General features: G+C 39.1%; 1 protein-coding gene across 3 annotated transcripts in view; it reads right to left on the minus strand.

Annotated features, from left to right (window-relative positions):
- SEL1L2 (SEL1L2 adaptor subunit of SYVN1 ubiquitin ligase) overlaps window positions 1–20765 on the minus strand; it is a 50506-nt gene that overhangs the window by 18365 nt on the left and 11376 nt on the right. For 2 of the 3 annotated variants that reach the window (XM_031434264.2, XM_031434263.2), the window contains exons 3-9: window positions 13781–13834; window positions 13355–13414; window positions 13185–13266; window positions 11823–11977; window positions 11117–11173; window positions 4168–4236; window positions 3243–3320 (exon numbers count right to left, since the gene is read on the minus strand). In XM_031434264.2, the coding sequence (XP_031290124.1) occupies window positions 3243–3320; window positions 4168–4236; window positions 11117–11173; window positions 11823–11977; window positions 13185–13266; window positions 13355–13414; window positions 13781–13834 (555 nt within the window). The remainder of the gene's footprint in view (window positions 1–3242; window positions 3321–4167; window positions 4237–11116; window positions 11174–11822; window positions 11978–13184; window positions 13267–13354; window positions 13415–13780; window positions 13835–20765) is intronic. The other variant, XM_031434262.2, reaches the window with a different exon arrangement.

A 20765-nucleotide genomic window follows, 5' to 3' on the forward strand; every position in this document is an offset into this window, starting at 1 on the left:
CAATCCTGGATGAAGAGCGAACCTTGCAAATGATTTCCCCAACCAGGAAACTCACTTCTCCTTTTATCTCCCATCATGAATTTTACCCTCTAGGGGCCGAGTAAGGAGTCAAGTTTGTTTGGCCACTTGGTTTTCATTCAGCGGACCTGTAGGTTGTCATATTACATGTTTATAAGTATTTCCTCAGGAACTTAAGTTCTGATAGAAACTCTCCAAATTTCTTTTTACCACCTAAATGTATTTATTTGTAATTACTTTTAATAATCTAATGATTTCACTGTAATTATTTGTGGATGCAGCCAGAGTACTCCTCTGTGATACAGGAATAGCACATAACTAGAGAAGGCATAGTTCAAAAATTATTTCAAGACTCCGAAGTTTGAGCCTATGCATATCAAAGGGCCCGCTATTGTAAGGATTCTGAAGGATGGTCCACCTGTATTCAAGACAGCTGGTACACGCCTGCTGTACCTACCTTCTTCTCCTCTGACTACATCCACCTGTGGTCCCAGGAGTTTTGGGATAGTCTGCTCTAGGGGTGTTAGGGCTTGTTGTGATGGGTGTGGTAAAGTCTGGTGAGTCTATCTTCTTCTAACTATCCTCACTTAGATGTTGAGAAAAATGGGAGGGAAGGGAAATGGGAGGAAGTAAGGATGAAGGGAGAGGAGGAAGAGAAAGGGTAGAATACGGAACAAATTTCTTTCTTTCTGTAGCAAAGTCTTTGGGAAACCAGGGGCTCATTGGATGACTTACCAACTGTTTAAGGCCCAGACTATCTGTTAAGGGTACATTCAGGTCAGGAGTGGCCAACTCAGATACCTCCAGAGCTATGCAGGTGATGTCAGAAGTACATTAAGCCAGGTGATGGGGGAGTGGTGGAGACTGAGGCCACCAGAGAGCACCTGCCCGGTCTAAAGGCAACACCTGCTCCACTCTCTGCAGCCAGTTCTCATCACATGGAATAGCCGCCTCGTGTGGTCAGCTCTTCTCACTTTCCAAGAAAAGCTGGATTTCCAGATTTTGATATGAAATTTTCTAATTTTTAAAACACTTTCTGGGCCAAACAAAACACGTGTGTAGACTATCCCCCCACATATAACTTCTGCTTTAGGGCTCAACGCTCTCACCTAGATTAACTGACAAGAACTTGGGGAGCAGATAGTCATTAAGTGTCAAACATGTAATGACCCCCTACTGGGCACTGAGACAGATGCCCCTCTAGGTGAACAGACACAGCCTTCAGACGTAGGAGAGAAGGCATAGGGTAGAAGCAGTGAGGTGCTACAGCTATGCAGAGTGAATGCTGGGCAAGTTCAGAAGAGGGAAAAGATTATGCACTTCAAGGGGGTAGGAGTGGCTTTGTGGGGGGAGAGAGGACTGGACTCTGCTTGGGGGGGTGGGTGGGCTTCAGAATGGGGGATTCTGGGAAGCAGGGGAAGGGCAAAAGTGTGACAGTGGGGATGGGCCTGATGTGCTCAGAGGTGTGAGAGGGAACCAGAAAAATGTGGTCTGACTTGGGCCCAGCATCACATAGGATAGCTGTTCATGTTTCTAAGTAAGACACAACAAGTCATGAAGTCTGTGGCCTTGCATCCTGGTACTGACATGACCTAAAAACAAATTAAAGAGCAACGGTCTTTTAAAAAAAAAGTAGTAAGAAAAGAGAATGAATGTGCAAGAATGGGAGACAGAAACTCTGCACTTTGGTAGTCAAGTGACCCCACGTGAGAAATCTAATAAATTTTCCAGGAGATGATAAAGGAATACAGGCCTTGCCCACCTGATGCCCTTCAGCATAATTAGCTTAAGTTCAATTTTAGATTTCCTCCGTAAAGGAGGGTAGCTCAGGTCACTACTGGTTACGCAGCCCTGCACAGCTTGGGAGCTGGGTTAATTTACACACTCAGCTCCCGGCGTGATTCCTGTGCGCTGACAAACCAGCACCACTTGCCCGATTACAGGAGCTCTTCCCCTGTAGCATTGCCCCGCCTCTTCTTCAGTCTGCTCTCCTTGCCACCCTCGTCTCATGGTTCTCCGGATGACTGTCTTACTGAGCAACAATTTCATACAAATTACAAGGGAGAGGAGCTGAATACCAGCCTTCTCAGTAATTTACACCACAATAGCAGCAGCTCCGAGGTGCTAGTCATTTATAAATAGGCTCCTAAAGCAGCATGTGGGCTTCTAAAAACTGAGAACAGTTGAAAATATTCCCCATTTGAACACATCTCTACTGCCAGGGTTGCCGTGTGACAGTGTAAGACAATAACACGCTCCTACTGTGCCAGGGTCGAAAGTCTGTCAGGGCCATTCACCAGCAGGAGGCTGATGGGTGTTGCCATGAAGATGTTCTTTATGCACGAAAGGGGTTCAGGTTAGTCCCCTAAATTTTATCTGACAGATACCAGCCTCACTGAGCTTAGGAAAAGGCAAAAACTTCAGTGGCAGGAGCTGTACTATACCATTTTTATGTTTCCTCACAGATCCAACCCAGTCTGCCTTGGATATGCTTTGAAGTTCGTTCCACCTAACTGGCCCCAGACTGCAAAAGATCACAGCTGACACACAGCATTTGCTGCGGGCAGGCACCACTTTCAGGACTTTATAATATGAGGCACGTAAATATTAACCCATTAAATCCTGACAACAACAATATGAGGCAAACTTTCTTATATTCTCATTTTATAGATAGGCAAATTGAGGCACAGAGAGGTTAAGTAACTCGCCCGTGGTCACACAGCTAGTAAGTTGCACGACTGCCTTTTCATACCAGGGATTCTGTCTCCAGCGCCATGCTTTCAGTCATTCTGTCCTGGCTGCCTGACAACCTTCTGCCTGAGCCAGGGGGATTTCTGGCCTTTGGGTAAGGTCAAACAGGAGACATCTGTACTGAACTCACTGCAGTTACTGACTGAGTTTTCCCTTCTTTTGTCCTCATCTTTTTTGTTTCCTGTTTCCTGAGCTAGATGGCTTCATCTCCTGCACTGCGGAGGGGAGAGCTGAGCTTCTGTCTGGCCTCCAGCTAGGACAGCGCAAATCACTGCCATTTTCCACTTACCAAGAAGGCAGGATGTGCCTCCGCTTACCCTAACCCCATATTTTATTGTCAAAGACAGTCTTCTTCACCTCCTGGGAGTTTGTTAGCCGGGCCTAGGGCTTTGAAGTCACCTCTTCAGCACCAGTCTGTGTGTTATAAAAGGCAAGTGTTTACACGTGTTTACAGAAATGGGCTGAGTACATACCTTACTCGCTGCCATGGAGAAGTATTTGAAGGCAGTCGCGTTATTTTGTGGTGCCGCAGCATTCCCCTCCAAGTACATCTACAAAACACAAACAAAAACAGGATGTACAAACTAAGGACTCTGAGGGTCATGAAAATGTTTCAGAACTACATAGAGGTGACGGCTGCACAACATTGTGAATGTAGTAAATGCCACTGAAATGTACACTTTAAAATGGTTAATTTTATGTTATTTGAACTTTACCTCAATTTTAATAAAAGGAAAAGCTGAGGAAACAATCTGTTACATACATTCTGGAGTGACCTTGCACAGGGGGAAAAAAAAAGATCCTATTTGTGTTTTTTCATGTTTCCTTGCATCTAAATGTCCTGTAGGTAGCAATTCTGGAAGCAGGGCACTCGTCCCCATGGTCACTACGCAGACTGGCTGCGGGGACCCAAGGGCAGCATGCGGGGGCGTGAGTGGTCTTTGAAGGAGAGAAGATGCCTTTTCAGAGGGACCCTCCACACAGGCTCTTCCCAACAGGGATGGCCCGGGGATGGAATTTGGGCAGCCTGGAGCTGATTCTCGTCCCAGGGCTGGAGGTGGGAGGCACCTCGCTGGGTCGAAGACTGTCCCAGTCTTCGATGCACAACTAGCCCAGACCTCCTGTTACACGCCAGGGGCGCACAGGCGGGGCTCTGAGCTGCATTCAGCCATGTGCACTTTCAAGACTGCTTTTGGTGCCTCAAATAAAGACCACTATTGTCTGAGGCTTCTTTCCAAACTGTCACCTCAAGAATACTACCCTCAGTTTGTACCTGAATGCCCCACTCAGCTGCTTCCACAAAGAGGCATGCAGCCCTGTCTCCCTACACTGGGTTCAATTGGTTAGTACTATTAGGTTTTAAGAAATGAAAAATGTTGGTCAAGATGAAGCAAGTACCTTTCCTATAAATGCCATGGCATTTGCACTTCCGGCTTTCGCTGCCTTTAAGAAGTAGTATAATGCTTTCTGGAGAGAAAAGGAACAGTATTATTGATAGTCATGAATATATCCCACATAATGGCTTTTTGAACCAAATTTTATTTCATTCAACATGTAGTCAAAACATATGAGTGAAATACCCACTTTGTTCAAGGCACTACTCTGAATGCTAATTCAACCATAAATCTGAAGGCTGGGAGATATATATGTATCTCAGATGTGTAATTTGAGAATGTGGGGCTTGCTTCTCACATTTGGAAAGGCGTGATGGGCATCTGACTTTGTGGAGGAGAGAGAAATCCCAGCTGTAGAACTCAGTAGTCCCCTGTTTAGAAGAAGTACACTTGCATGTTGACACATTTGAGAAGACTGTAACTAGCAGCACTGGATGTACAGTGCCCTGATGTCTACCAGGCAGAGGGAGGAGGACCAGACACTTCTGGCTGCCTGCTGAGACCAGATCTTTCTGCAGAGGTGAACTTCAGACCAGTTCTTTCTAAATCAAATTGAAGGGGGCCAGCAAAGCCTCTGGTTCTGTGTCGTGACATCACACGAAATGCTCAGTCTAGAACACACGAGAGCTGACCTCTGTCTTGCTGCCTCATTCCTTAGACCTCATCCTGACCTTCCACAAGTGCTCCTCAGAGACCACATGGAGCAGTAAAAAGAAACCAGCCCCAGGAATGAGAAATGCACACACTCTCCAAAGTGTCTCATCAGGACACTACTCTCTGCTCTTTAGAAAGCCTCGACTAGATTGATGTGCAAGGCTCTGCATCTAACCAAAGAGGAGAGAACGTTTAAGGAAGAAATGTAGGCAGTTCTTTTATTTATAAATTTGCTCTAGAAACACTGCCAACGTATTTGAGACCAGTACTCTTGTCACTAAAGTCGGTCCACCTTGTGGACATAAAGTAAATTCACACGCCACCTGTGTGGGACCTGTCACATCACACATCCACTCAACCATGCAACTCTTCTGTTCTTTGTTTATCCTTTCAAGAACTTGATTGAAACCTGCTATATATATGAAGAATGTTAGGTATTATAGGTGATTCAGAGATGAACAAAAAACTGCCCCTACGTTTGTTCCCTAACAACACTGCTGAGATAAAGGGGTATATGTAAATAGCAACAAGACAATAAGAGAGAGGTGGGCTAAGAGGAACACTAAAAAGAATTAAAGGAGTTTAGAATAACAGAAATTGTACCGAGTTCTGTGACGAGTGTTTTGCAAGCTTTTCTTACCTAATCTTCACAGCAGCACTGGAAGGAAGGTGCTGTTACTATCTGAGCCTACTGAGTGAACCTCAGAGTCATGCAGCTGGTACTGGCGTCACGCCAGCAGCCTGAGTCCAATTGCCATGTACTTGGCACTCTGCCTTCACAGTTTAAAGAAGGACTTAAATGATAAAGGTCTCAAGAAAGATGCAGAGGATGCATGGTACAGAGGACATCACAGGCTGAAGGAAAACAGGAACAAAGAGAGGAGATGGGGAAGTACAAGGTGTGTCCAGGAAATAGTGATTACTTCAGTATGGCTGAAGGAGAACATCCAAAAGCCAAGATTTGCAAAAATGTGATGGAGTCATATTAGAAACAGTCTTGAATACCAGGCTAAGGACTTTGTTTCTATTTGGTAAGAATAGAAGCCATTGGAGATTGACGAGCAAGAGGGAGCCTTGAAATAAATGCTGTCTAAAATGTCTGGAATAACGTAGGTGTTGACTGGGTAGGAGGAAGTTGTAAGCAATGTACGAGCTACCAATTACACATATATTTTTTTATTTACATATATATTGTCATTGAAGCATAGTCAGTTTACAAGTCCTCATGGAATATTCTCTAGGATAGACCACATACTCAGGCACAAAAGAAGCCTCAGCAAATTTAAGAAAATAGAAATTATTTCAAGCATCTTCTCTGAAAACAAACTTATATATTGATAAATACATCAAATGTATGATCAGATGTATGATTTACCAATCACACTTATCAGAGCACATCTATATAAAAAATAACAATATTTCTCGTGAATGTGTCTACTGAGCCAAGACCCAAATATACCCGGAGATAACTATAATTCATGCAAGGCACATATCTCCAGGCCTCGGTTTCCTCATTTGTGTTCTCCTCCTCTGTGCTCTTGGGGCACCCTGTCCTTCCGTATCATGGCATGCATCCTTGGATTTAATTGTCTGCTTAATTTTCTGTCTCCCCAGAGATGAATCTTCTGTATTTAGTACAGTGCCTACTGTATATCAGGCACTCAGAAAATATTTCTGGGGGTGAATGAATAAATTCATTCAATGAAGGGATAAATCTGTCAATCTCTAAAACAAGGGGACTGGATTTTAATCTTTATGGTCCCTTCTAACTCTAGCACTATGATTCTATCAAACCACTTTCAAAGTGCAGTTTCAGAATTTGGGCTCAAATATTTGGCAATAGAGAGTTCTAGAAAAAAGTTACACTCTGGGAAAATAGATTTCAACTATTCAAAGAGAATACTCTATTCCCTAGAAGTAAATAAGAATCCTGGAGTTTTCCCCATCCTTCAATAATGATCCCATAAAGACCAAAGGAATTGGGTTCTAATCCCCTCTTCCACTCTCCTGGCTTATTTGGCATTTCGGTTCTCTTTTCTTTCTCTTTACGGTAACCTGCCTTTAATGCTGTTGCTTCAATTGTATAAACACTTATTAAATACTGTGTGACAGTACCATGCAAGCTATTTATGATGGATATGCATGGGTCAACCTGAGTTCTTGCTCTCAAAGAGTTAAGATCAAGTATCCACCCATCCATCCTTTCATCTATCCATCTGCTATGGTCTGCATATTTGTGATCCCCCCTAATTCGTATGTCGAAAACCTAATGTTCAAGGTGATAGGAAGTGGGGTCTTTGAGAGGTGATTGGCAGAGCTCTCATGAATGGGATTAGTGCCCTTAAAAGAGGCCCCAGAGAGCTAGCTTGCACCTTCTGCTACGTGAGGACACAATGAGAAGCCTGCAAATTGTAAGAGGACCCTCACCCAACCATGCTGGTGCCCTGATCTCAGACTTCCAGCCTCCCAAACTGTGAGAAATAGATTTACATTGTTTGTAAGACACCCAGTCTATGGTATTTTTATTACAACAGCTCAAATAGACTAAGACACCATCCATTCATACACTCATCCTGAAAATATTTACTGAGCACCTACCACCATATTTTACTGATTCTAAGATATGTACCTCCCCTCATCTCCCATTTTAATAAGGGCATTTCTTACTACCAATGGCATCATATAATTTATATTGGCAGTGTTTTTTCTTTCTCAGTAGAACATAATGTATCTTATAATCGATGGTGTCTTAGATAGGATGAAATACAGTATGTCTCAGGCATTATGCCTAGTGAAATTTTATTATTTGAATACGCATCTTTTTTTTTAAAAAAGTAAACATGATTTTTCATTGGTTCTAAGAAAGTCCCTAGTTTAATCCGTTTGTAACACTTCCTGTAGAATGAAATACCAAGAAAATGCACTGTTTTAAAAACATTTATGAACCCTTCTCTTATCCCAGACTCACCCTTAAAAGGGATAATATTAACTCTTTTCTTTTTAATGGGTGGGAGGGTGGCCAAAGCAGTTGCCCTTACATATTTGGTATGTTCCTCTGCTAGATTTAATTTAATTATGCCTTATCCTCTTTAATAATATGCACCAAACACACAGCTTTCCTAATCCAATTCATTCTGAGCCTGTGTATATTTAGAAATGCAAATGACACTAAAATGTATGTGTACAAATTCAAGATAATGTAATCAAGAATTGCATATACAATACTCTTCAGTAATTAAGAACTTGGTGTTGGGGGAGGGGGAGATGAAAATGTTGCCTGCGGTAACAAATCCTAAGAGAAATTAAATCAATCAAACAGTAAGGTGTGGGGAAGACAAGCTAGTCATTTCCAGGTATTTTCATATTTAATTTGCTGGGCAGTACTGGGCATCATTTATATTTATAAAGAGCCTTACATTAATAATTTTCTTTGGTGGACTGAAACATTAGCATACTGGCTCAAGTGGTGGTTCTCAGGCTAAGGAGCAACGTCTAATTCTTAGGATGTTGTCATTCATTCATTTATTCATTTATTCAATACTTAAGTAAGTATTCAATATTAAATACTTACTAAGTACCTAATATGTAGCAGGTACGAATCTGAGTACAGGGTACACAGTAGTGAGCAAGATAGATAGGAATTTACATTCCATTGTGGGGAGACAGTAAACAAGTTAAGGTGGGTATAGTTCAGGGAGTGCAAGGGGCTAGAGAAAAATAGACATGGCATGATGACATGGGTGATGGAGTAGCAGAGTTGATGAAGAAAATCCTCTCTGAGGAAGTAAGGCTTGAAGGATGAGAAGCTAGCCATGAGAAGAGCTGCAGTGACAGCCTTTCAGAAATTGGGTTCGTCCTTTTATCTTATCTCTCTCCTCCTCATCCCCCATGTCATTCCAAGTTGATTTTGGTGCAGCTAAGCTGTGGTCAAGTTGCAAAAATGACCACAATACTTTGCAGTCCTGCCTGTTTAGAGGAGGAATTCTTTTTCCTATTCCTTCAATACCGGCTGCCCTCAAGACTTCTTTTGACCAAAAGAATATGGCAGAAGTGATTTGTGAGTTCTGACCCTAAGCCTCAAGAGACTTCTGCAATTGTATTCATAAAACCTTTGACCACCACGTGAAAAGCTTGGGCCAACTGGCTGGAAGAGGAGAGCACGTGGAGAGACTCAGCCATCCTGGCTGTCACGGACGAGGCCATCGTAAATGGGCCAGCCCTGGCCAAGAGTCTAGTTAACTACAGATGAGTGAGCAAGCCCTGCCAAGATTAGCTAAGCCTGACCCAGAGTCACTTAGCTGAACCCCGTCATCACTGCTGACCTGCCAAAATCATGAATGAAATAAGTGATTGTTGTTTTAAGCCACTAGGTTTGGGAGTGGCTTATGATGGCAGCCTAAGCTAACTGATACATAAGCCAATACTTTGAATGGAGATACTTTGATACTTTGATTGGAGACCCCCCTTCTTATCTCTATCATGCAAGTTCAAGTTTATCAGGATGAGGAAGGCAGGAAGGATCAGCTTGTGCTTGTCAAACTACTGGGATAGACAGCTCTGGAATTAAACCAGCCTTTTTGAGATGTCTGGACGGGAAGAATGGGGCCCAACCCACCATCAGAAAATTAGAAGCAACCTGAGAGGTTATGTCATTCCTTCTTCTTGCTTTATGAGTGAGGAAACTAGATTTTCATGGCTAGGGTTTTTTTAATTTGTTTTTTTGTTTTTGCCCAGGTCAAAAGTAAGTATGGTTTAATGAAGAGAGAACAGGATTCGGATGCAGAAATCCTGAGTTCACATTCTGCTTCTTAACAGTCTCACTACCTGGCTGTGAGATTGAAACAATGCACTTCATCTCTCCAGCCTCAGGTTCTCATCTGTAAAGCAGAGGTAATAAATGTGAACGAGCTCCCAGGAGAGCCTGGCCGGGCCCCTGGGTGATGCCCAGCTGCCTGGCTGTTGCCATCACAGCCCAGACTCTTCTCCTGCCAGCCTTGCTTGCACCTCATTCTCACCAGGAGGCAGTCACAGATCCCACTGCCGTTCATGTGGCTGGAGTCGACTGTGGGGCTTTATGTCCCCTGCAAAGATTAGTGAAGATTCCGTATAGGTGTGGTCTGGGTGCCTTCACACTCGATCGAAATTTATCTTTATGGAAAGTGGAAATTCTTCTCAGTTATCTCAGTTATGGATCTCATAGTTAACAGGAGAAACTCACGGCAGGCTGAAATCTGATGTTGGGCTAATATTCTGAATACAGAACTTCTCATCTAAGAAGCTACAACCTTAGTTATTATGAAGATTAAAAAAAATCTGAAGACATTCCACTGAGCTGTCTTGGGATGCATATGCTTATTTCAATTGCTACCCATTTTATCACATTTTATAAAATTAATTTCAACATTTACCTAATGTGTATAGTACCTCATATAAAACACAAATTATAGTGCCAAAAACACGTTCATAAAATAACAATATAAAATGAAATGGAAAGTAATAACAGATCACTCTTTTACGTAACTGCTTAGCCATTGGGACTATGTTGAAATAGAGTATGTGTTCCTTTGAGACAGTGAGCACATGGCTCCTACAAAATGACAAGGGCTGCAAAATCATCTTTTAAAAAGAATCCTAGCTACTTCCCCAGATCTGTGGGTATCTAGGGCCTTGAAGCAGTAATCAGGATTGAGACAAGATCTCACCCAGGGGTTTTGGAATCCTTCTGAGGAGGATCTTGTGTAGGTCAAGTTTATCTGCCTTTTTCTCCACCATAAATTTGAATTGTTAATTAATCTTCTAACCTCATGGGGATGAAGTAAGGTTAAGCAAAATGGTTGAAATGAGCTTTGCAAATTTATAAAGGCAAATAGCGATACACCTAGCTATACTGAAGCAGTCTGTCCTCCGATCTAGCCAAACGGGCCGAGGCTGGTCCTCAGGCTCCACGGCAGGGAACTCCCAGGTAGACTTTCCACAGCTGGCCTCTAGGGGATGGGCGTGTCCTTCTCACCTCACCTCAGTCCAACAGTGAGTCTGGGTGGGAAGAGGGTGGGTTCAGTGGGACCGTGGAAACTCACTTGCCTCAGTTGTTCCCTCAGAGGCCTCTGGTGCTTTGTACTTAGAGGCAGGCAATGAACTTAGATCTCCCTCAAAAGCTGGGAAGCTGATCTGACCAGGGAAGCAGCAGTGGGATTTCCCCAGCAGCTCTCCCACCCATCCTCTCCCCTTTCACGGCTCCGTCAGCCTCCCTCACCCCCGTCCTCCTCACCCTACATGACTGAACCGTGAGATTGACTTACAAAGTAATCCTGATCGAGACCTTTCCTCCCAATTAGATGTAATTGTCCAAGCGATACCTAGAAACAATGAGTTTTGAAAATTATTTTAGCAATAGTATCAATTTAAATAAAGAAAAGAAAAAAATTACATGATGATTTTACTACAGTGTGTTGATCTAGTTTTCTGCAGTTGGCATGTCTTAAAAAAGAAGCAGGGAAACATTCCTAACTACATGCCTTACTGGGTAAATGGTTGACGCTGGGCCTATGGCTTCCTCGGGGGAAGCTGGCCTGCTGGTGTTCAGCAACACCTGGGCACATACAGTTAGCGGCCTTAACTCTTGGCTCTCAAAGGTCACACAAATGGTGTCCCATTTCCATTCCCGTTTCCAAAGACAGGATACGTCTACATCCTGGTAAGAGTTCATTCATATTAAAACCAACATTGGGTAGTAATTTTTCCTATAATTAAAATCTAAGTTTTCAAAAAAAATTATTTTAGGAATAAATGCAAAAAAAAATGCCATTACCATGGCAACTGGCTCTCCCATGGGCTATAAGTAATGGCAAATGACAGGGAACAAGTGACAGTAGAACAAAGAGGAGGGGGTTCTCTTCCCTTTCCCACTCAGGATGGGGCACTCTTAACCCTTCTAGGATGCAGAAAGAACCAAGCCTTTTGTAAATTTGCATGTCCTAAAATTTCAAGCCGGTCTATGTACATTACCTGTATCTGAACATCTCCTCTTTCAGCCAAAAATTTATAGTATTGGTATATGTCCCAATCCAAAATCTCACTGTTAGAACTCAGATTTTCAGGTCTTTCAGTTAGTCTCACTTTTTCCACTGGAATACCTTCACTTTTTTCCAATTTGTCAGCAACTGTGAGTAGAAACAAGTTGGAGAATAGCCAGCATACATGGGTTGCAAAAGGTAACAGTCAGCTTAGAGAAAATGCTGTTAAGCCTACTCTTTTCAAATTGTGCCAAGATCTGGTCTCTTAACAGAGAAATATCCTTAAGAAATAGAAATGTGCTAATTTCATTTATTTGGTTCTGAGAAAAGTACACGACACTACTTATTCTTTGAAACCCATACAAACATACAACATATATCAGACCTTATTGAAGATACTGGCCAAACAGGCTCATGAAAGAAGACACATTTTAGAAGAAGGCAAATGACCCCTTTTTCCACTGACTTTTTCCAGGTATATCGAAACTACAGTATAAGAGTAACAACTGCTTTTTTATTACGTCTTGTGGATAGTCTGAAAATAAATATAAATATGCTTGAGGAAACCTAATAAAGTATGCACTCTGAACCATATATGTAGTTCTCTCCATATATATAGTAATTCTAGTTTCATTAAGCATATAAAACATTTTGTTATATATAGCATCTTAAATTAAAAAGTAGTTTTTTCTTCTTTCTTTTCTCAGATCCTGACAATGCCAAAGATGTAAATTTAGATGTTATTCTGATTATAGAATTTAACCAAATGGACTTTACCTTATTCACTTATTGTAAGACATTTATTTAAAACTCTATTATGTAGTTTATTCAGTGATGTTGTATGAGGAAATGTCATAAACAACTTAGAAAATTCTAGAAGTAAATATTAATATCATACCCTTTTTTTTGTGGACAAAGGCTAGGGTAATAGAATAATAGTTATTTGAATTGTTCTCAAGTGCTATGATAGAGATTGCCAATGTATATACCTTCATTTCTTCAGGAATTTTTAACAAGTCGTCTCATATTCTAAATGTTAGAATTAGGGAAACTGCTTAATGTTTATCAATGTTATACAAAAATTCTCACTTTAAGGAAAGAACATCACAAGATCAAGAAAACAGAACTGTTTGGAGATGTAGTAACAAAAATAAAAGATGAGGACAGTCATTTAAAACTTTTTGAAAAGTATTAAGAAATCAGAAACTCTATATTGTATTAAAACATTGTATTATAAATGAGGTTAAAGCATAGTCTTTAAGTACCTTCATAAATATGTTAACTAGTATTGATTTGTTTTTTTAATTACTTGGCAAGTCTGTTTATCTTAAAATAAATTATGTGGATTACTCACTATAATCTGCCACTTTCTTGTAATGATTTAGGGCAACTTCACAATTCTGTAGAACATTGATTCCTGACAAATATCTGTACCCCTAAAACACAGGCATATGTATTCTTAATATTCTGACAATGCTGTATTTATAAACACCTGTTAGGGCCAATGAATGTTTAATTACAAACCAAAATCATCTGGGACATCATGCTTCCTCCAGCACTTCCGAAGGTATAATATATCAGTGCCTAAAGTTAAAAACAAGTTATTGGTCATCTAAATTTGAAACTCAAACCCATCAGTGCTTTTTTATTCCTAGTCCAACAATGAGCCTTGAACTACTCCAAAATAAATTCCAAATTTTACTGTCTTCCTCTGTAGAGATGGCTGCTGGGGGCTTACTAATCCCTGGAGTCTATGAAAGGGGGACTGAAGCCTGATAAGGTGGAACATGAAGAAACCAATGGCATTAGAACCCCAGACTTCTCTGACTATTGAGCTGGTGCTTTTAACCACCACACTAGGGTGAGCCTTTCACCTAAACAGCAGACTCTCTATTCAATGTCCTTACTTAAGAAATGAGTTTTGTTCCAGAAAAAATCAAATGACCTTACCTTAGCTTGATTGTATTCCATTCCTATTCCATAAGAAGACAAAAATCCTAATGCCTAAAGCCCAAAAGAAAAAAAAACCTCAATAAATCCATTTATTTCACAGCTATTCTTATCTACATTGGTAAGGGATATTTAAATGTCTGCTTTATAATAATCTGTATTGTTAATTTATTTCTTATACCATTACAAAATGCCTTATTATGCTTTTGCTAAGGCTATAATAGTTTGGGAAATGTCAAAATGGTGGGAATTTAGTATAATACATGTGAAAGTAGGCTAATGCATACTGAATTGTAGTGTAAATTATAGTACTAAAACATTATAAACCAATACTCCTCATGCACTTGCCTTTCTTGGCAATGAAAAGACTTTTTTATCCAATATTTTTAATTTGAATTTGAATATTTTTCTTCACATTTTATTTTTAAAATGTGATGAATATAAAAAGTTTGAACAAGAAGAACTATATTGGATAAAAAGTGAAAGTCTGAATACAGAGCAAAATGGTGGAATAGGAAGCCCCAGACTCCGTTCCTCCAATTTAGCAATAATATACAGTCCAAAAAGCCTTTATGAGAACTCCAGAAACCAGTTAAGAAATCAAGTTCAAAACAAAGAACAGGCCATTGAAGTAGATTAGAAAAGCCATGTTATTTAATCTGCAGTCACTCCGTTTCCAAGCCAGCACAGCTTGGTGTAATCAGGAGAAAAAGTCCAATTTGGAGCTTCTCCCCTGGGAGGGAAATAGAAGAGTGGAAGGGGTCCAATGTTCTAGCTTTTGGGGGTAGTGCCTGAGGGACTGATTTCTGTCTTGCCTGACAGGGTGCTAATGGGGAATGAACAAACTTTGGATTCCCCAGGGGCTGCTGAGAACCAAAGAGCTCAGTAGATTGTTGCAGCACCAGAGAACTTGTAGCACACTGCAGATGGCAGCCAGCACAACTTGGCACAATCAGAAGGCAGAGCCTAGCTCATGGCTTCAACTTTGGAAAGGAAAGAGAAAAATGGAACGGGAATTCTGGCTTTTGAAGAGAGGCTGCTCAGAGATCTGGCTTTTATCTCATCTGACTTGGAGCACTGACAGAGCTGGCATGCTTTAGATGCTGGAGGCCCCTAAGTACAAAAAAGAGCTTAGAAGCTTGTTGCAACACCAGAAAACCCGCAGTACCACAGACAGACACCAGAGAGAGCAAGAGATTACAAATTTCCGAAAAAGAAACCAGCAAACTACTCTAATTAGGAAATTACAAACCCAAGCCCAGAGAAGATACAACTTCAGAAAATATTTGAGAGCCCTCCAGAATCTCTAGCCATGTTTATTGTGAAGGCCTTCCTCTGTACAAATCCAGTCCACAAAGACTGGGAGAGGTGGCTGTTTCTCCAAATGCATAAATCACAGCAAACAAATAACAAAGTGATGAAGAAACAGGGAAATATGGCCCAATCAAAGAAATAAAATAAATCTTAAAAATTACTCTAAAGAAATGGAGATATATAAATTACCAAATAATTCAAAATAATCATCTTAAGCTCAAAGTGCTACAAGAGAACACATATAAACAACAAAACAAAATCAGGAAAGTGGTGCCTGAACAAAATGAGAATATCAACAAAGAGAAACTATTAAAAAAAGACCTTACAGAAATTCTGGAGCTGAAGAATACAATAACAGAATTTAAAATTTCACTAGAGGGGTTCAACAATAGACTTGACCAAGCAGAAGAAAGAATCAGTGAACTTGAATAAGGTCATTTGATATGACAGTCAGAGGAACAAAAAGAAAAAAGAATAAGGAAAAATGAAGGAGGCCTAAAGGACTTAAGTGGCACCAACACACTGAACAATATGCACATTATGAGTGTCGCAGGAAAAGTGAGAGAAAAAGGGGCAGAGAGCTTATTTTAAGAAATATTGACTGAAAACTTCCCAAACCTACGGAAGGAAATGGGTGTCCAAATTCAAGTCCAAAGAACTCTAACCAGGATGAACTCAAAGAGGCCCACATCAAGACATATTATAATTAAATTCTCAAAACTCAAAGACATAGAGAGAACGCTGAATGCAGCAAGAGAAAAGAGACTTGTCAACAAGAGAGTTTCCATAAGATTATGAACAGATCTCTCAGCAGAAATATGGTAAGCCAGAAGGGCATGGGAAGATATATTCAAAATGCTGAAAGGAAAAAGCTCTCAACCAAGAATACCATATCTGGCAAAACTGACCTTCAAAAATGAAAGAGTCATAAAGAGCTTACCAGATAAACCAAAGCTGAGGGAGTTCATCACCACTAAATCTGCCTTACAAGGACTTCTAAAGGGAATCCTTCAAGTTAATATGAAAGGATGTTATCCAGCAACACAAAAGCACACAAAAATATAAAGCTCTCTGGTAATAATAAATATGCAGACAAAACAGGATCCTCTAATACCATACTGGTGGTATAAATCATTTTTAATTCTGATATAGAATTTAAGAGATATAAGCATAAAAGATAACTATAGCTCAAAAAACTACGTTAATGGATACAAAATATAAAAAGTATGATTTGTGTCATTGACAACATAAAGTGGGAGGAGAGCAGAGTGCATGTGATTGAAGTTGAGTTGATATCAGTTTAAAATAGATTGTAATAACATGTTTTGTGTAATCTCATGGTAACTACAAGGAAAATACCTATAGAAGATGCACACAAAAAAATGAGAAGGGAATTAAAGCATGCCACTACAAGAAAATGAATGAAAGACAAAGGAAGGCATCAAGAGAGGGATAGAGTAACAAAGTAAGTATAAGACAAATAGAAAATAATAAACAAAATGGCAAAAGTGAGAGTCTTTCCCTGTCAGTAATTACTATAAATGTAGATGAATTAAACTTCCTCAATCAATAAACACAGAGTGGCTGAATGGATAAAAAACAAGATCCAACTTTATGCTGTCTATAGAAGACTCACTTTAAATATAAAGTCACACACGGGCTGAAAGCAAAAGAATGGAAAAAGATATTCTATGCAAATAATAACTAAAAAAGAGGGATGATCACATTTATGTCAGGCAAAACAGACTTTAAGTCAAAAACTGTCACAAGTGGCAAAGGACATTATATAATGATAAAAGGGGCAATTCACCAGGAAGATATAACCATTATAAATATGTATGGATCTAGTCCATAAAGACTGGGAGAGGTGGCTGTTTCTCCAAATGCATAAATCACAGCAAACAAATAACAAAGTGATGAAGAAACAGGGAAATATGGCCCAAAGGAATAAAATAAATCTTTAAAATTACCCTAAAGAAATGGAGATATGTAAATTACCAAATAATTCAAAATAATCATCTTAAGCTCAAAGTGCTACAAGAGAACATATATAAACAACTAAACAAAATCAGGAAAGCAGAGTACCCAAATATATGAAGCAAACATTTACAGAATTGAAAGGAGAAATAGACAGTGACACAATAATAGTAAGAAATTTTAATTTCCCACTTTCAATAATGAATAGAACAACCAGACAGAAGATCAGTAAGGAAAACAGAGGAGTTGAACAATACTATGGACTAATTAGAACTAGCAAACATATACCAAACACTCTCCTCAACTACAGCAGAATACAAGTTCTTCTCAAGAGCACATAGAAAATTCTCCAGGATAGATCATATGTTAGGTCACAAAACAAATACCAAGTATCTTTTCTGAGTATGTGGAATGAAACTAGAAATCAATAGCAGAAAGAAAACGGGAAAATTCACAAATATGCAGAAATTAAGCAACATACTCTTGAATAAAAAACGGGTCAAAGAAGAATCACAAGAAAAATTAGAAAATACCTTGAGACAAATGAAAACCAAAATACAACATAACAAAACTTATGCAATACAGCAAAAGCAGTACTAAGAGGAAGTCTATAGAGATAAAAACCTACTTTTATAAAAAGATCTCAAATTGACAACTCAACTCTACACTGCAAGGAACTATAAAAAGTAGAATGAACTAGACCCAAAGTTAGTAAAAAGGAAGGAAATAATAAAGACTAAAGAAAAACTAAACAGAGAGTAAAAAACAGTAGGAAAAAAATCAATAAAACTAAGAGTAAGTTTTTTCAAAGATGAATAAAATTAACAGATGCTTAGACTTAGGAAAAAAAGGCCCAAAATACAAAAATCAGAGGAGACAGAGGATACAGACGTTACAATTGATGCCACAGAGATAAAAATGATTATAAGAGAGTACTATAAACAATTATACACCAAAAATTGGATAATCTGGAAGAAATGAATAGAGAAACATAGAATTTATGAAGATTGAATCATAAAGAAATAGAAAATCTAAACAGATCTGTGACTAGAAAGATTAAATCAGTAGTCAAAATCTTCTACAAAGAACAGCCCAGGACCTGATGGCTTCATAGGAAAATTTTACCAAATATTTAAAGAATACCACCAATCCTCTTCAACCTCTTCCAAAAAACTGAAGAGTAGAGAACACTTTCAAACTTTTTTTTTATGAGGCCGTCATTACCCTGATACTAAAGCCAGACAAAGACACCACAAGAATAGGAAACGACAGACCAATATCCCTGATATATACTGATAAAAAAAATCTTCAACAAAATACTAGCAAACAGAATTTAAGAGCACATTAAATGGATTGCACATCATGATCAAATGGCATTTATTCCTAGAATGCAAGGATGATTCAACATAGGAAACTGATGAAATATATACAGTTGGGCCTCTGTATCTGACGGGTTCCACATCCACAGATTCAGTCACTGCAGTTCAAAACCATTTTTAAAAGTCCAGAAATTTCCTAAAAGCAAACTTAAATTTACTGTTTGCTGGCAACTATTTACATAAAATTTACTTTGTATTTGGTATTGTAAGTAATCTAGAGATGATTTAAAGTATACAGGAGGATGTGCATAGGTTATATGCAAACATTACACCTTTCTACATAAGGGACTTGAGCATCTGTGGATTTTTGGTATCTGTAGGGGGTCCTGGAATGAATCCCCCATGAATACCAACAGACTACTGTACCACACTGATAGAATAAAAGGGAAAAAATGATCATTTTAATTAATGCAGAAAAATAATTTGACAAAATTCAACATATTTTTATAATAAAAACACACAATACAATTATAACTTACATTTTAAACATATATAACATATAGTTTATGGTGTCTTATAATGGATAAAATATGGGATTATCACCCTAACACATTTTTCAGATTTCTTAGCCTAGCTACCCTGTAAAATTAATACAAATTTTTCTCAGTGAACTTATGCAGCTTGACAAACAGTACTGCTTCACTTTATGGGGTTTTCACAACAAACATTTTGAAAATATGATGGAGAATCTTAGACATCAAACTCGCCAGCACTATGTGTGGTTTGCAGAATTTGATAGTCTCCAGGCCTTGTGGTTCCTTTCTTGTCCTCTTTAGTCACTCAAAATCATTGACAAGTTGGCAGTGACATCACTTATAAGTTCTCTCAGTACACAGGGATGGAACTGAATGGGGCCAAGAGCTTTGAGCTCACTGCAGATAGATGTAAAATTGCTGAACTCTGTTTCAGGTGCTTCTGAGAAAAGTGCAATCTTCCCTTACGATTCTGAATGTCAGTGTCTTTGTTCCAGTTACTATGGCTGTGTAACAAATTACCCAGAAACTTGGTGGCTTAAAATGACCATTTATTATGCTTAAGGATTCAGTGCGTCAAGAATTTGGCCAAAGCAGAGTGGGGATGGCTTTTCTCTGATCCATGATATTGGGGCCTTAGTTGGAAGACTCAAAGGCTGGTGCTGCCATGTGCTGAATTCTTGTTCATTCACATGTCTGGCAGCTAATGCTGGCTGTTGGTTGAGACCTTAGCAGAGGCTAATGACCAGAACACCAAAGTGTGACCTCTCCTATTACGAGCTTCCTCAAAACATGCTAGCTTGGTTCCAAGAGTGACCATCCTGAGAGAAAGAAAACCAGGCAGAGCTGTATCGTTTTTATGACTTATCCTGCAAAATGGTGTAGCATTACTTCTAGCAAACTCTATTGTTTGAAGTAGTCACAAGCCCCCTGCATACAAGGAGAGGGAAAATAGACTCCACTTTTTGATGATGTTGACTAGGGATATGAAATAGCATGTCGACTAGAAATATTGCCACGGCTATTTTGGGGGGTGGAAATGCCATATTGCTCAACAAAAGCCACAAGGGTGTGGAGACAGCTCGCTTCTCTTAGTTATTAATACCAAGGTCTAATACCTATTTCATCTATTTTTTCTTTTTATTATAGAATATTTAAAACATGTAAATGTAAATAGAGTAATATAAAAAACACATATGATCTATCACCCAATTTCATTATCCATTATTAATTTGGCCAGTCTTGCTGCACTTATACCCAAACCCATTTTCCCTAACCATACAGTTTATTTTGAAGTAAATATTTCATCAATGAATACATGTATGACAATATATATTTCATCTATAAATAGTTAAGTATGTGCCTCTAAAAGAAAACACCTTTTAAAAGCAAAACGATAGTACCATTATTTACCTAAAGCCATTAATAGTAATTTGTTAATATCATTAATCCGTATTTCTATCTGCCCAACTGCCTTATAAATTTCTTTATTTTTCTTTTCATTTTTTTTAAAGTTTCTTTGAATTGGGATCCAAATATGGCCAATACATTTGCAATTGGGTGGCAAGTATCAAATCTTTTTTAATCTGTAAGTTTCTTACCCACCTCTTTTCTCCTTGTAATTTGTTGTTGTTGTTCTTGAAAAAACCAGTCATTCCTCCTGTAGAGTCACACTTAGTCTGCATTTTGCTGATCACAGTACTATATTTTTTATAAACTGGTAGATTTAGAGGCTTGATCAACCTTAGGCAGAATTTGTTTGGCAAGAATAAAGATCTTATAGAAAGACTTATGTATTTCCATCAGGAGGTACATAATTTCTTGTCTCTACTTTGTGACTTT

This window comes from Camelus dromedarius, chromosome 18 (genome assembly GCF_036321535.1).
Source record: "Camelus dromedarius isolate mCamDro1 chromosome 18, mCamDro1.pat, whole genome shotgun sequence".
Taxonomy (NCBI): domain Eukaryota; kingdom Metazoa; phylum Chordata; class Mammalia; order Artiodactyla; family Camelidae; genus Camelus; species Camelus dromedarius.